This window comes from Pteronotus mesoamericanus, unplaced genomic scaffold (genome assembly GCF_021234165.1).
Source record: "Pteronotus mesoamericanus isolate MK-2021 breed Mesoamerican mustached bat unplaced genomic scaffold, CSHL_Meso_final contig_105, whole genome shotgun sequence".
In the NCBI taxonomy this organism is placed as follows: domain Eukaryota; kingdom Metazoa; phylum Chordata; class Mammalia; order Chiroptera; family Mormoopidae; genus Pteronotus; species Pteronotus mesoamericanus.
Genome location: NW_026555006.1, coordinates 4,671,370 through 4,688,657, shown reverse-complemented (window position 1 = coordinate 4,688,657; position 17,288 = coordinate 4,671,370). Strand labels below are relative to the sequence as shown.

At 38.8% G+C, this 17,288-nt stretch overlaps 1 protein-coding gene across 1 annotated transcript in view; it reads right to left on the bottom strand.

The window, feature by feature from the left end:
• Positions 1-990: 990 nt before the first annotated feature.
• The window catches only part of SCP2 (sterol carrier protein 2), a 103,029-nt gene continuing 86,731 nt past the window's right edge, over positions 991-17,288 (bottom strand). The window contains exons 14-16 of the mRNA XM_054573219.1: positions 14,505-14,634; positions 4,715-4,794; positions 991-1,794 (exon numbers count right to left, since the gene is read on the bottom strand). Coding sequence (XP_054429194.1) covers positions 1,699-1,794; positions 4,715-4,794; positions 14,505-14,634 — 306 coding nt within the window. The 3' untranslated portion in view covers positions 991-1,698. The remainder of the gene's footprint in view (positions 1,795-4,714; positions 4,795-14,504; positions 14,635-17,288) is intronic.

Here is a 17,288-nt window from a genome sequence, read left to right as displayed (position 1 = left end):
CAGTCCTGATTTGATTAGCACAGTCTCCAAAGCATCTAACCAAACAAAACCACCTGGCTTTTTGCTTCTGACGATTTTCAGGTAGAGTAACGTGTTTACAATAGGAAGGCAGGGCCTGGATAACTCCCGAACAGTTCTGGGCTCTGAAGAGTCTCACAGAATGAGCAGAACATTAGAAACCTTAGAGACCGTATACTTAACTCCCCTCTTTTAACAGTTGAGCAAATGGGCCAAGCAGGCAGTTACTCGTATTTTGCTCTATGTAATGTGCATCTAATGTGCATGCATGTTTTTTGGCCCAAACTTTCAGGAAAAACATGCCTGGGTTGCGGGCCAGGTCCCCGGTTGGTAATGTGTGAGAGCCAACTGATCAATGTTTCTCTCCCTCTCTTTCTCTCTCCCTAAAACTAAATAAAAATCTTTTTAAAAAAATAAAAAACATTTATACAGATAGATATAGAATTAGTACTACCCATGTATAAAGTGCATACTTATTTTTTCCTCAAATATTTGGGCAAAAAAGTGTGCATTATACACAGCAAAATACAGTACTCATTTGCCTATAAGAAAGACTCCCAGCTCCTAATCAAGTGCTCCTTCCACAACACATAGCCCCCTCCCACAACCAAGAACTGGTGATTATGTCAAAGTAACCGGTAGAGAATCCAATGGGTGACATCTGGATGACACAGGTTGTAAATCCCTCAATGTTTCTCTTTCTCTTAATCTCCTTCATTTAGACAACTCTAAATAAACAGAACAAACACAATAAAAACAAAGGTGATCTGGAAGAGCTATTTTAATTTTCTATTAAACATTCTTCCAAAAGCATTATTTTACCATATATTTTACTAAGTGGTAAGATATAACATTAGTTTTAGAAAAATTAGGAAGAAAGATAAACGTGGATAATTAAACTAAGTATATGAGAAGGAAAATTATAACTAAGGACTGAAAGCTTTATAAACTTAAATTAATATGAAATTATAATTTTAAAACTGTGCATCTCGAAGCAAATTTTATTGTTAAAACTATTTAACACTGATTTTTCAAGAACAAAACCCATTTAAAAATATTTTTTATTTTAAAAATAGGCCTGTGTTCAGCTATAAATTCCCCACCCCTCCAAGCTCTGATCATATTTCTTTTATTTAGATTTGGGAAGAAAATACCATTCTGATGGTGCAAAATGCAAAATTTAAAAAATTTTTTAAATCCCAGTACAGATTTTTGAAAACTATTAATGGAAAATAGATTAAGGTCATTAAGTGCACAAACTAATTACTGGCCAGCTTCTGGTATTTTGTTTCTCCCCTAATTCTCTCAAGAAAAACTTATAATGAATCTTCAGCAGAACAATCCTTAAATATACTTCATAAGCAAAATGAGAGCTTTTGTTTACATAGTTTTTGGATTTTGCTGTTCCTAATTTTATTCTGAAACTCAATTTTACTCCAGACCATAATTACCATATTAACTTTGTAATGCACAGTTGTATGCAATTCAGCAAAGCAGTAGTATACCACCAGGCTCTATTCACCCAAAGCTTAGGAAAAACAGAATTGGTCACACTCATTTAAAAACAAATCCCGTGCTATTGGCCAACACATGGTTTCAGTCTACGTTCTGACAATGAAATATATGGATATATATCTGTAAGTCTCATCTTGATTTTCAAAGGTAGGCACAGAAAGATCTTCACAGCTTAGCTTTGCCAGGCTGGAGCTGAAGATTTTGTAGCTTCATAGCCAGACCCATGTTGCCAGTGACTTTCAATTTGCCTTGAAAGAAGGCCTGTAAGAAGAAAGAAAATTTATTACTTGGTGTTTTCCATTTTGAGACTGCTGATATTTCTAGACTGTCCAGCCCTGAGATCACTTATTCATCAAGCCTCTTATACCTCTGTCAAAATATAAAATTCAGCTTTCTGGAACAGATTTAGAACCAGATTCTTCAAAAGGAAGGAACTGTAAAAGCTATGCTTTACACAGAGCAATCAAAAGGCACATCTTTCCCAAGCGTCTTCTCTTAGAAATTGAATCTGCCTCTACCTGCCTTCCCCAATGGTGGTACATTAAATATTAGGCCAAGAGGGTTCACGCTAGAATGCTTTTGTTTAAAAGAATTACATGTGGACCAGGAATATGAACTAAAATTTTCAGAAGTCTGTCGAGAAAAACAGCACATGCATAACACACTTAGAAACTCTTGGAATACAATATGGATGAAATATCACCAATTTTTTTTCTCTTTGGTCTTCACAATAAAGGGCTTCTCCCCACAGAGGGAGGCCAGGCGGTCTGCTGAAACTGAGGTGCTCGTGTTAATCTTTGGCTCAGTAAGAAGAATCAAACCAATCCGAAATGCAGAACCACAATTTGTTCCATTTAACAACTGCCTGGGATTAGATCACATGATGCTTGCTAAATTTATCATGTAACAAAATCCCAGGAAAACTGGAGAAATAGCAAAATTGGGAACATGGCCAGATTTCTCTGCTATGATCTGTCTTTTAACTGAATTCTAAAATAAGGGCTAGGTGAAAAAGTTTCTGGTAGTCTTAGCTTTTTAACAAGTACATTAAGAAGTCAACAGGTAAGCTCAGTTAGTTAATTGTCCCTGATATGCCATGGTTGCGGATTCAAACCCCAGTTAAGGCACATACAATAATCAACCAATGAATGCATAAAATAAATGGAACAAATCGATGTCTGTCTCTGTCTCTTTCAATCAATTTTTAAAAAATAAAAGAAGTTAGGACCTCTTTGCTTCATTGATGGGAATGCACAGAGCCCTGCTTTTTCTACACCTTCTAGTAAGGGTGACTAATTTTTTTTTTCCCCTCCTCTGTCTGGACAAACTAAATATTTCCTTCCTATATGGCACAGTGCCTTCTGTCTGATGACTTAAAGGTCAGGTGTCTCAGAATACAATATATTTAACATATGTCCCTTTAAAATATGGACCAGTGGTACTTAGAAGAGAAATTCACCATCTTCCCTTTTTTAAATTAAAAGAGAAAAATGACTTTTTATTTACTAATTATTATAGAGAACACACAAATCTTCACTCTTTAGGGAAGAGCCATTTTAATCTGGCCCCTAGGTGTTCTTCATATGTGCTTGGTGATGGAGAGCACATTGCTTTGTTTCAACTGTAGCCAAACACTGAAATTATAATTTCCACTGCATTTAATGGTTTCCAGTCAAATCCTCTACTGAGCATAAGGGAAGGCACAGAAAGGAAGGCCATTGGCACATTAATAGAAAGGTCTGTCACTTTTATCTTTAATTTCTTTGTGTGCTAACAGGTGCCCAAGAAAAACAAGCTGATACTTCACTCCCCAAAATGGGTGGTAAACAGATAAATGGAGAGAACTGAGGGTGGCTGATGTGTGAAGTCTGATCACGTTGCCAAGGAAGTGCATGGAGTGAGTGCACAGCGGAATGAGGAACAGTGGGTGGGAAGAAGGATGACAGCCAGCTCCTATAGTGGTGGCCTCTGTTCTGTCCAGATTTTTGGAATGAGCTCAGTGGGTGGAAATATCAGTGCCAATGGTGTGTATTCAGCTGAAACGTCAGAGATGCATGGCTCTTGCCTGTCAGCTTATTAACTGAAATATTCTCAGTTGCTTAAAAAAATCATTTTTAAAAGGAATACAAGTGGGAGTCAGATTTAGTTGTTATATCCAATCTCTAGCCTTACCAGGGGACAGCAAGAATAAGACCTAAAACAAATCAGGCTGAGGCAAAAAGTAAAAGTAAAAATAAAAAAATAAGGTTACAATGGAAGGAAGCACCTTAGTTTCCTTGTTATTATCTATGGCTGATGGAAAGCTCAGTATACTGTCGTCTGTTCGCCACTATGCAACTAGAGAGTACAAGAAGACCCTTGACAATCTGGGCAATTCAGACAAATATAATCCTGCAACTATAAAAATTTAAAAAAGGTCAGGCATCATGCTATGCTCTGGAGACAAGAAGACAAGAATGACGTGGTTTGTTCCTTTAAGATAACCACAATCTAATTTGGAAGATAAGCACATTAGGACACATATCAATCATGTGACAAGTGCTGACCTAGCAGCCCAGGAGGTGGAACAGGACACAGACGGGCTATAGCTCCCCAACAGCTTGGAAGAAGGCCTTTGAAGACGCCATCCGAGCTTAATTTGAGAGACAAGGAGTTTACAGGGCAAGACAGCTCAGGCAACAGCATGGGCAAAGACACAAAATGTAAAAGGTCGCATCTTCGTTCACACCTCTCCCTTCTTCCACCTGGATTGTTCCTACTCCCCCTCTGTGCACCGCTCACTTCTGAGCCCCTAGAACTCAGCTTCAGTGTCCCCTCCTCTATGAGCCTTTCTCTCAAGGCCCAGAAAGTCATGGCTGTGCCTTCCCCCACCCTCCCAGACCACACACAAGGTGTGGTCTGCACTGACAGATATTGGCTGCACTTACTCTTGCAGATCTGTCTTGTACCAAATCGGGGGTGCCCTGAGCATGGGTACTATGTCTTATTCATCTGGGCATTTCCAGCACACGGGACAGTGTCTGGCACATAGCTTGCTCCACAAATGTTTGTCATTTGACAGACGAACACTGACTTTTGTATGTTTGACCACTTTGCACCTTGTGAGGCTGAGGCAGGAGATAAAGTGGAATGGGCCAGAAGATCCCACCTACTGGAAGGATGTAAAGGCCATTATACTTACCGTCTGAGGATTCATTTTACCAGTCATTAAAGCCATTAAGTCTGAGTCAGCCATCGTGATTGTACAGTCAGCTTTCTTATCTAAAATGAGATGTACAGGAGAAGGAAAGAGAAAAGGGGAGTATTCAGTTTTCTGTATACATTTTAGTCAATAGCCACTGACTGCAACAGAATCATATCCAGTACCCAAGCTGTGTGGGGAGGTGGGCACTCAATGGCAGCCAGGAAAGTGTGGCATAAATTACAAGCAACCTCAGCATTTAACAAGAGAGAAATTAAATGATGGTAGTGTAAACAATCATTTATTCAACAGAAATTTTAAAAGCATCTACACCTGCTAAGTATTTTTTAAAGATTTTATTTATTTTTAGAGAGAGGGGAAGGGAGGGAGACTTTTCATAGTGTAACCTTTTGTATCTTTTAATTTTTTAATCACGAAAATGTATTACCTATTCTAAAAACAAATAGAAATTTAAAAAATAATCATTTAAAGCCACTTATTTATTTTACAAGTAAAACCATGTTTTACAAGAAAGAATGACTTTATCAATATTCCTAACTTTAAAGCTTTGTAGTCTTTTATTCTTTTTCTAAAAATTTTGTTTGTTTGTTTATAGAGAGGGGAAGGGAGGGAGAGAAGGCGAGAAACATTGATATAAGAGAGAAACATCTATCAGCTGCTTCTCAGCACAGCCCCATCTGGGGACCTAGCCCATGACCCAGGCATGTTCCCTGACCCTGATCAGGAACTGAACCAGTGACCTTTCAGTTTGCGGAACAGCGCCCAACCCACTTAGCCACACCAGTCAGGGCTAAGTTTTGGGGTTTTTTATCCTCACCCAAGGACATTTTCATTTGCTTCCCCCCGCCCCCACTGCCCCGAGACAGAGAAGCAGGGAGAGAAGAAGGGGGAGAGAAAAACATCAGTCAGTTATCTCCATATACACCCAGACCCTGGATCCACACTGGGACCAGGAATCCTACACATCCCAACCATGGGTCACACGCGCCAGCACCCAGACCGGCAATGAACCCGCCACCTTTCGGTCACTGGACAACACTCCAACCAACTGAGCCACACTGGCCAGGGCAGGGATAAGGTGTTTTTTTGTTGTTGTTTTTATTCTGAGGACTTTTAATGGATAGTCTACTGACATTCTCAAGAATACTAAAAGCAGAAAGTGGTTTTCTGCTAATATCATTGAAAGTTTCATCTCTTAGGTTTTTCCTAGTTTCCTATGAACTGGTAAACATCTAAGAGTCTTTATTTGTAATAAATATTTTAAACATCTCAAGTTAAATTCAGTATTTCATATTATACTCTGCCCTATACTCTTGATATCCCTTTCTCTGTTCTACTTTTAATTGTTTAAATAAAAAAGTGTGTTTATATGTGTGTGTGTGTGTGTGTGTGTGTATTATATGGCTGATGGATATGTGTGTGTGTGTATTATATACACACATTATATAAGTGCTATATAATGTGTGTATACACACGCACATTAGTATATAAATGCTATATTCGTTTAATGGGATACAATACAGCCATTATATGATATGTATATACATTTATTGGCCTGAAAAAATGTTAATGGTATACTGTTCATGATACTGTTATATAACCCAGTTACAAAACAAATTGTAAGCATGATCCCATTTTTGCATAAAAACAGATATTCAATTACATATGCTTATATGAAAAACATCTGTAAACTTAGACATCAATATGTTAGTAACAGTTATTGTGGGTACTGACTCTAAGGTGACCCCCATGATCCCCGCCTCCTGGTGTTCATGCCTTTGCATAAATAACCCTTTACCCTTGAGTGTGGGCATGAGCTGTGACTTGCTTCTAGACAACAAATGTAGCAAAAGCAATGGGCTATCTTCCCTGCGGTTCTGTAATGTTATATAAGACTGTCTTGCTAGCAGACTCACTCTTACTCTCCTTCTGGCCTTGGAGAAGCTAGTTGTGCTGTGAACTGCGTATGGAGAGAGCCACACAGCAGGTTACCTACCTTTAGGAGCTGAGGGCAGACTCTGGCCTGCAGCTAGTAAAAAACTATAGCTGTCATTCACACAGCTGCAAGAAAATGATTTCTACCAGCAACATGCATAAGCTTAGACATGGGCCCTTCCCCAGTCAAGTCTTCAGATGACAACACAGCCCTGGCCAGCACCTTCACTGCAGCCTGTGAGACCTTATGCAGAGGACCCAGCTAAGCTGTCCTCAGCAAACTTAACCATGGAAACTGTCAGGTGGTAAATATGTGTGTTGTTTCAAGCCACTAAGTTTGTGGTAATTTGATATGCAGTAATAGAAAATGAACACAGTCATCTACATCAGATTTAACAAACTTCAGTAAAGAATCAGACACTAAATAGCTTATAGGCTTAGATCTCTGTTGTAACTGCTCAACTCTGTGCCCGTATCTCAAAAGCAGCCACAGATAAAACAAATGAACATGTCTGTGCTGCAATAAAACTACAGGGTAAGCCCTGGCTGGTGTGGCTCAGTGGATAGAGTGCTGGCCTGTGAATCAAAGGGTCTCCAGTTCGATTCCCAGTCAGGGCACATGCCAGAGTTATAGGCCAGGTCCCTGGTAGGGGGCGCCCGAGATGCAACCACACATTGATGTTTCTCTCCCTCTCTTTCTCCCTCCCTTCCCCTCTTTAAAAATAAATAAAATAAATCTTTAAAAAGATACTATAGTGTGGGGCAAAAGTACATATGGGAAATGAATAAGAAGAAGAATAGACTCTCTGTTTCGCCTACTTACAATTGTAAACCTACTTTTGCCCCACGTATTTTCAAAATAGGTAGCATACCCAAAGGGATATTTAAAATTCATATATCTAACAAAGAACTTGTATCCAGATATATTTTAAAAACCCCTACTACTCAACTAGAAAAGGTTAGATAATCCAATAAAAAAATGCGCAAATAAACATAAACAGGCACTGTACAAAAGAGGATCTCCAAATGGCAAAAAAAAGCACATGAAAGTGTTCAACTTTATTAGTTATCAGGAAAATGCAAGTTAAAAGCATGGATGAGATACTACTACATAACAGCTAGAATGAAGGGCTTAAAAAAAAGACAGTATCCAGTGCTGGAGGGGATGAGGAACAACTGACAAATCAGTGCTGGAGGGCCTGTAAAATGGTACAGCCACTTTAGAAAACAAGCTGGAAATTTCTTATAAAGCTAACCATACACACGCCAAATGACCTAGCAGTCCCACTTTTAGATTATTTACTCAAAAGAAATGAAAACATGTCCACACAAAAATCTGTATATGACTGCTGTTAGTGGCTTTATTCAAATTGCCAAAAGCTGGAAGAAAACCCAAATGTGCACTAACTGGTAAATGGATAAACTACTTGGCCACAAAAAGGAACAAACTACTGATGATACATGAATAAATCTCAGTGAAAAAAAAGCAGGCTCAAAAAGCTGCATACCATCTGATTCCATTTGTAAGACGTTCTGGGAAAAGTAAAACTACAGGGACAGGAGTTAGACTGGCGGTAGCCAGGGCCTGCGTGCGGGAGGAAAGGGTTGACTACGAAGAGACATGAAGACACCTTCTGGGGTGATGGAAATATTTTATATCTTGTTTGTTGGTGGTAGTTACAAAACTATGCATTTGTCTAAATTCAAAGAATTTTACTATATCTAAAAGGGTAAATTTTATTATGTGTATATTATACCTCAATAAACCTCACTAAAAAGAAAACTGACAGTACCATGTACTGTCAAAAATGTAGAGCAAATGAAACCCTCATATAATGTGGAAGTGAATGTAAAACAGTATATTCACATTAAAAAAAACACTATTTCGCTATATTATACCTTATGATTTAGTATTTCCACTCCTGGTTATATGTCAAATGGAATGAGTATATATGTCCACTAAAAGACACATATGAGAATGCTCATAACAGCTTTATTCATAAGGCCCCAAAATACAGAGATACATCAACTATGGAATGAATCAAATTCTGGTGCATTCACATAGTAAAAATGAACTACCACTACATGCAACAATATTAACAAATCTTACAATGCTGAGCAAAAAGAAGGCAGACCTAAAAGAGTAAATATTGCATGGTTCCTTTATATGAATTTCCAAAATAAATAAAGTCAATCTGTGGTGGTATAATTTGGAATAGTGGCTCCTTTTGGAGTGGGCAGTGAAAGACAGAGGTATGAGGTGTGAGGGAGGTTTCTGGAGTGCTGGCAACATTCTGCATCTTGATCTGGGAGATACGTTCATTTGTTAACATTTATCAAGTTGTATACTGAGATCTATGCCCTTTGTTATGGGCTCGACTTCATATACAAAATTTTACACAAAACAAAAAAACAGGTATTGGGTTGGATTTGGCCCACAGGACATAGTTTTACAACCCCTGAAGTAAAATGGTCGGATTACAGGAGAGTAATTTTTCATTTTCTTTTTTCTTATTTTTTTTTTACACTGAGTATATATTACTTATATAATACAAAGTTTTTAAAATGTTAATTTTAATACCATCAAGGTATAACTTTAAAAAAAGGCTGTACTACAAAGACTCTACTATCTCATTGCTAAATCAGTCATGTCTACCTTGGACAAATGAGAGGTTTCAAGTGCAAAAGGAAAAATTCTCCAAGAAACCAAACTCATCAGCAGTGTTTTAGGCGATCAATATAACAATAGTACTCTAGCAGCTGGCTGGCTCCTCCTCAAATTAAAGTTGGCCTCTTCCAGACACCAAGTCACTTTATATCTCACTATTGCTTTATTTTCTTCATTGCACTTATCTCAAACTACCTTAAGTTCCTGTATATGTGTTTTCTGTCTGCATTTGTCCACTAGAATGAAAACTTTGTAAAAACAGAGCTCTTGTCAGTTTGTTCATTGCTATATCCCCAGGCCCTTGAAGAAAGCTTGATACGAAAGGCAATCGATAAATTCTTATTGATAAAATTATTTATAATTCAAAAGATTATCAAATTATGGCCCAATAAGTAACCAGCTAATCTATGTCTTAATAAAAGAGAAAGGGGCTGCTACATTCTCAACGTTTGTCTCCCCCTCCAAAACTCGTATTTCCGAACCCTAATGTCTGATGCTATTAGTAGGTAAGGCCTTCAGGGGGTCATGAGGGTGGAGCCCTACGGAAGAGATTAGTGCCTTATGAAAGACTCCAAAGACACCACTGGCCCCTTTGCGGGCCCCTGTGAGCCCGCAGCAAGAGGGCACTAGCTAGAAATCAGGCAGAGGGCCCTCACCAAGACGTGACTTTGATCTTGATCTTGTACTTCCGGCCTTCAAAACTGTAAGAAATAAATTTCTCTTGTTTCTAAGCCACCCAGTCTGCAGTACCTTTGTTATAGTAGCCCAAATGGATGAAGACAGGAGTAAAATGTTATAGTATGCCCATATTATTAAATAACTACAAGACTGAAAATTTAAAAAAAATTTATTATACATCTTACAACTCAGAGATAGCCCCTAAAGAGAATGGGATTCAATGGCCACTCAATCTTTGTCCCTAACAAAATTTTCTCTTATTACAGGAAAAAATGTATGAAGCCTTAAAAATAAAAATTTACAAATCTAGAAAATCCAGTTCTCTTGTAGATACATATAACATCAAAGAACAGGGAGGAAAAGCAAGCTAGCAAATTGAGACAGTCGGACTTAGTTTATAGTTGGACGTGACCCTAACATTACAAGAAAGGACTCAGTCATTGAAAGGTGGCTTTAGGAAGTGAAGTCTGCTGTGTGTGCTGCTATTGTTGCTGATGTAATATCAGCATTTATTGAGCACTCGCTATGCCAACCACTTCACGTAAATAACTTGTTTGTTATAACTCTGTGAGGGTCAGAGAATTCCTACAGCTAAAGGCCACACTCCCAACTCTTAGGCTTTATGGCTTCCCTGAATAAGAAGGATACAGACCCATTCAACAGCTCAGCTCAGTTTTAATTGGGCCTTCACAATTCATCAGCATCTGATGAATCCCAGATGCATTCTCAGATCCCCCCATCCGCTTGAGGAGTCTTAGACAAGTCTAACGTGTTCAAGCAAAATAAATGTTTAATATATGGGTTGGGAAGAAAACAATGACTTATGAAGCACTTACTATGCTAAGGTGCTTTATGTACTTTATCTCATTTAATCCCCACAACAGCTCCATGAATAGAAATTGTTTTTACCATTTTCTGGACAAGACAACTGGACTCAGGGAAGATACACACCTAGTAAATGATAGAGCCAAGACCCAAACCCAGGTTTGGGTGTCTCCAAAGGCTATGCTCTTTCTACTGTACCTTGGGGATCAGAGACGCTGGGGTTTTCTGTATCACGTTCCCCACAAAAGAGCAGGATTGAAAACTCAAGTGAGTGGGGTGAGAGGATAAAATAAAAGAATAAAAGAATAATGTGTCATGTCAGATTAATTAAAGTTGGTTTCCTGGAGATATGCTATGTGAGTTGTCTCAAAGGAGAGGAGAGGGGCAGACTTCATGGAGAAGGTACTAAAAGGCACCTAGGCAGGAAAAAAAAGATGGAAAATGCACAAATTTTCAAGTATAATCATTACCCTACTCTTAGAATATAAGCAAATGAAATACATTTAAGTAAATCTTACTTCATTAAAAGTAAGTAAATCTCTCAACACTACGTACATGCCAAAAGAACCAGCAATTCTCTAAGATGCCAGTTCAAACTAGGACAGGTTATTGATGCTTTAACTTAGCTGATCTCTAACAAATGGCCATTTGTTGGCTGATGTAAAAGGAGCTGGCAATTTCCAGTGATGGCTTTTACTGGGTAAGCCTGTATTTCAGCACCACTCCTGGCTGCCAACACGTGTCAGTTTCAGCAGAAATTACCTTGCCCCAGGGTAAAATCTGTTCAGGTCTGGGACGGGGCACCTAATGAGGGGAGAGCTCAGTGCCAGGATCCATATGCAGGGAATAAAAGCTTTCCATAAGCATATTATCTTTCATGACAAACAAACACCCATAACAAAACAGAAAAAAATTCTTAAATCATCTTAACATCTGCCTGTGCATATCAGAATATAATCCTGAAGTATCTACAACCCTTCAATAATTAAAAAAAATTGGCATTATATCCCAAAAGTTCTTTTTATTTCTAAAAGCTAGAATCTAGATGAAGCAGCTCATACAAGTCAAACATATAGTTCTTCTGTCCATTCATTTTGAGAAAGAAAAAAAAGACTACATATAATTCAGGAGCTTTTCACAACAGTGCCATCCCGTCTACACCAGATGGAGGCCCTTACTACTGCTCAGCTTTTTCTTCATTAATCTCCAGTTGATTCCTTATTTAGCAGTGCTTATAACACTGCTACTAACATTTCCTCCTATCTCCAAGCTCTCCTCTATTCCAGATGCTCTGCCAGCCTCTTCTTTACTTCAGAATGCCCCTGAATATTTATCTACCCTCTCAGAGAAAAAAGCCTCCATCCCTCCTTGCTAACTAAGGCTAATCTTCCTTCTACCTGTGCTCCTGATGTCAACCTCTCCTCCAGGAGCACCTTCCAAAATGTATCAACAATGAACTCTACCATCTTCAATAAACCTCCTTCTCCAACACAGCTTCCAGGTCGCATCAACTTCTCCCAGATATCCTTGGCAATGACCCTGTAACAACATCCTTTTTTCTCACTGCCATCATTTCTGCTCATTCTGATGGTGTCAACATCCATCCTCCTAACTGCTCTCTCTGCCTCTGATTTCTCCCTTCCCGATTCATCTAGTCTATTGCAGTAGCTTCATCCTCTACAACACAGTTCTGACTTTTACTTCTCTATTTTAAAAAAGCTTTAATGGCTTGATTATACAACAAATCACTTTCAAAGTCCAAAGCATGGTATTTTACACCTTCCAAAAGGCTGGTTCTCATCCATCATATTTCTTAGTTGCACCAGGCTCTCTCCAATAGGAGAAACATAACATACAAAAGAGATACCACTTATTGAATGCTTATTAAGCATCACTCACTCATTCTGCTGTCCATTTTTAAATGACTTATTTTACTGAACATCTAACATTTGTCAGTAATTATTCTAATAGTTAGATTCATCTAACTATTCTAGGCACTTGCGACTGCAGCAGTGAACCTATCAGGGAAGAAGCTCTACCTTCATGCAGCTTACATTTCAAGTGAGTGGAGGGATGAGTGATAAGCAAATAAGTAAAAAATTATACAGTAAATCAAATGGTGATAAATACCGTAAAGAAAAATAAGGAATGATAATGGAGGTGTGATTTTAAAAGTATGGTTAGAAAAAAGCTTCCTGAGGTGACATTTGGACAAAGATCCAAAGGAAATGAGGGAACAAGCCATGAGGGTATCTGAGAGAAGACAATTCCAGGCAGAGGGAACAAAGTAGAGATCTCCTAATCTGGGAACCCCCCGTGTTCAAGCAGATGCAAGGAGGTGGTGTCACTGGAGCAAAATGAGGGAGAGTGTGGTAAGACAGAGAAAACTGGGGCCAGATCATGTGGTTCTAGCAACTCTGGCTTTTACTCTGAACAAGCGGAAAGCCACTGGGTCACACTGTGACCTTGAGCTGTAAAACGATCACTCTGGCTAATGTGTGGTGAAGAAATCTGTAGGGACAAATCTGTAGGCAACAAAATGATGGAAGCTTAGACCAAGGTGGCAGTAGTCAGGGAAGACACAGTTGGCTGATGGATTAGGCTGTGGAGTGTGAGAAAAAGAGGAGCCAATGATGATGTCAAAGTTTTTAGACTGAGGAACTGGTAGGTTAGATCAACAATTGACCAAGATGGGGAAGACAGTGGAGGGGTACATAAAGGGGAGTGGGAGGAAGGTCAGGAGTTCATTTTTATACATGCTCGTTTTGGGGTGCGGATTAAATATCCAGCTAAAGTTGTCAATTAAGCAGCTGGATATACACCTTGGAGTTCAGTGGCTGGGTCCACACTGATGATATCTGGGAATCCTCAGTGTAGATAAGGTTTTATAACCATGAGACTAAATGAGATCCCCAGTAGACAGAACTGAGCCTTGGAGCACTCCAATGTTTAGAAATTTGGAGATGAGGAGAAAACAGGAAGAGAAGCCAAGAAGGAAGCAGCCAGGAGGTAAGTGGAAAGTGTGAAAAAATATCATGAGGTCTGGGAATTTAGCAACATGATGGTCACTGGTGACCTTGACAAGAATCCCTGGGGGATAGTGATGAAAACAAAAGCTCACGAGAGTGAGTTCAAGAAAGACTGGGATGAAAGAGATGGAGAGCGATAGAATAAATGGTTAACATTAAATGGGGAAAAAAAGAAAGACTGGGATGAGAGGAAGCAGAGATAGTCAGTAGAGACAGGTCTTTCAAGCCATATAACTGTACACTGGACCATGTACTTTACAGATTAATTACGAGCCAATTCTCTTAAACCTCCCACTATACTTGTGAAATAGGTAGCACTTATTATTCTCATGTACCGATCACAAAAACTTGAGGCTCAGGGAAGTTAAAGAACTTATTCAAGGTCAAAACCTGTGAGTGGCAAGGCCAGGACCCTAAGCCAAGTTTGTCTAACTCCAAAGCCTCAAACCAGTAACTCTGTGATAGTGTCTCCCAATCTTTGGGAGGAGGCAGCTGCGATCTACTCCTATTTCCAAGGATTCACTAGTTTAATAGGGTCTTAAAGCCAGCCCTTTTGGGGAACACCAAAGCAGACTCCCATTTTCCTCCGTGAACTCGTCAGTGTCCCTATAAATGGGGCCATTCCTGCACTGACCTGAGTTAGGAAGCACTGATCCTCTGCCATTCTTCACATCCACCACCCAGGTGGCTTCTTTACCCCCAGGGCCATCCTTCACCTTGAAGGCAAAAATACCGCCGATTTTCTTCACAAACTGTTCCCCTTCCTGGAAAGAAGAACAACACTGGGAATTATATTAAGCTCAGTTCTCTGGCCTCATCCCAAATCAAATTAAACGTTTCAATAGATACTTGACATGAGCAGCTGGGCCAGGAGGGGCAGGCCCCAAGCTCCCTTCCGATCTTTTACCCAGAAAAGTCGGAAAGGCAACCAGGCAACAACTCCCTCATCTGCCAAGTCTTTTGTTAAAAACGGCTTTCTGGATATAACTGGTAGAAGGAAAAGGAGGATGGGGGGAGGTTGGCATGACAGCATTTTCTCCTGAAATGGCCTTCATTTACCTCAAGAATTTCTGAAAGGTTCACTCTGGTGTCTCTGAATGTATGAACTCCCACTCCCTTTTTTTTTTGCAGGTAAATTCCTTTACATACATTTTTGGTTTCCCACAATTGAAGATGAGTGGTTCTGAGGTCAAAGTCTTTTTGGTGGGGAGGGGGGCGGTTAACCCATGTTCTGGATTAGTATAAAGAATTATGCAAGTAATGTACTATTTACAACTACAACTTACTTTTGGATCTTGAAGAATGAAGCTGGAAAAATAACCTCAGGTACATATCTCTGTAGATTGGGTTCTATGCCCCTCTCTCTCCCCTTCATTCCTACTCTGCTTCATCTTCCCTGTCTGCAATGTTTACTGACTGAAACAATGATTGGCAGTAGACACTGTTCTGGGCACCAAGAATACGGAAGGAGGAGTTGGAGGGATACGCGATAATACACTATGACAATTATGACAGCATATTGGGATAAAGGGAGACACAGGGGGCTACAGAGGACAGCGCTAACCGCCCCACACATCTTTTTTAAAAAAAAAGAAACAAAAACAAAAGTCATTTTATTGTAATTCTTTTTCTTTAGAGAGAAAACACATTTTACTGTGGAAAAATTAGAAAATATCAATAAGCAAAAAAAAAAAAAGGAAAGAAAATATAAATAATTCATAATTTCATCACCTAAGAGAAAATATTTTAGTATATGGGGTCTTATTGTATATACTGTTTTATAATCCACTTTTCTGTTTAATATTTATCCTCATTACTGTGTCATTAAATACTCTTCTATGCAATTCAAATGACCACATATAGTCTTTAATTGTAGAATTGTACTATATTTAACCAATACTGTTGCTCGATATTTACATTAGTTCTAACTTCTGGCTCATAATTATAGCAATGCTGTGAATAACATTTGTATATCTAAATATTTTTACATAGCCTCACTGACTTAAGATTAAATTCCTAGAATTAAATTTTGCTAATGAAGAACACTAAATCTGGAATGAGCATAGGTTTAAATTCTCCACAGCCTCACCACTTTGATCTACCTTTTTTTATTTTAGTCACCTAGTGGGTGTGTCAATCTTTTTCTTATATACCTGAGCCTATCTAGAATCAACCAGCGGTCTTAGGACTTCAAAGAAGCTATTCTAAAAATATTCAGTCTAGGCCTATTTATTTCAAAAGTCATGCAGGAATTTCTTACATATGGGTGTCCTAATATCAACTACCAATATTTCCTAGTTATATCAAGAAACCAAAATGACTGTCAGATTTTTTAAGTCAAAGGGAAATTCTCTTATTTTGACTTCTCTTAAAAGATCTCACTCAAATTATTTTAAGTTAACTTGAGGAAAAATTATTAACAACAATAACAATCTTTGGAGGCCTATAAAGTTTAAGTGCTTTTATATACATTTTTTATTTAATCTCCACAAAACCCTGTAAGTAGTTGGACAGGTATTAATATTAGCATTGAGCTGAAAAAACAGTTGAGGCTCATAAAGGTTAAGAACCCTTCAGACTATTCTCTATCCTGCGGCCAAGTAATCTGTCTAACATAACCCACCTAACACTTTCAGGTTTGGATTTTTTAAATGGCTCCCCACAAAATATAGGATGAAGTCTGCCTTTTTATATCATTGAAGATTCTTTGTGATCTGAAGGATAGTTACTGTTATCTTCAGATACTTTTTAATCTTTCTCAGGCTTTATGTTCTAACCACACTAACCATTCTGAATTCCAGGAATACACGTGTCTCCATGCCCTGTTGCGGGGCACACACTTCCTCCTGTTCTTGATTCGTGCCCCCATCTCACCAAGTCTCAGCTCACATGAAACTCTCTGGGAAGGCTTTTCTGTCTCTACTGCATACTTCAAAAGCCCTTTGTACATGCACCCGGGTTTCTTGTTAAAGTAGTTATTTTTTTTCTGGGAAATTTTTTCCATGTCTCTCTTTCCACTAAACTCTATGTTCCCTCAGGGGCCGGGACATATGACTAGTAAGTAGTACAACCAGAACTCAATCCTAGTTTGGTTTAACTCCAAATTCCATGTTCTTTCCATTTGACCATACCATACTGCAAGGCAGACTACATCAATAGTTCCAAACTTTACATTATGAAAGCAGTTTGTCATCATAAGTGAATTTTTAAAAAGTTCAAAGTCTTCTCCATATTCCTTAAAATATTTTATCCCTCAAGGTTCTGGGGAGACAATCTGGAAGAGTGGGTTAACAATGCTCGTATATTGGGCCACCCAAGAGCCAGGCTTTCTTTGGGGCTAGTGGCTCCTGAATGACTATTTCCAGGTACCTCCATGTCATCTGTTTGCACCATGCCTCAGGAAAACAGCTATGACAGA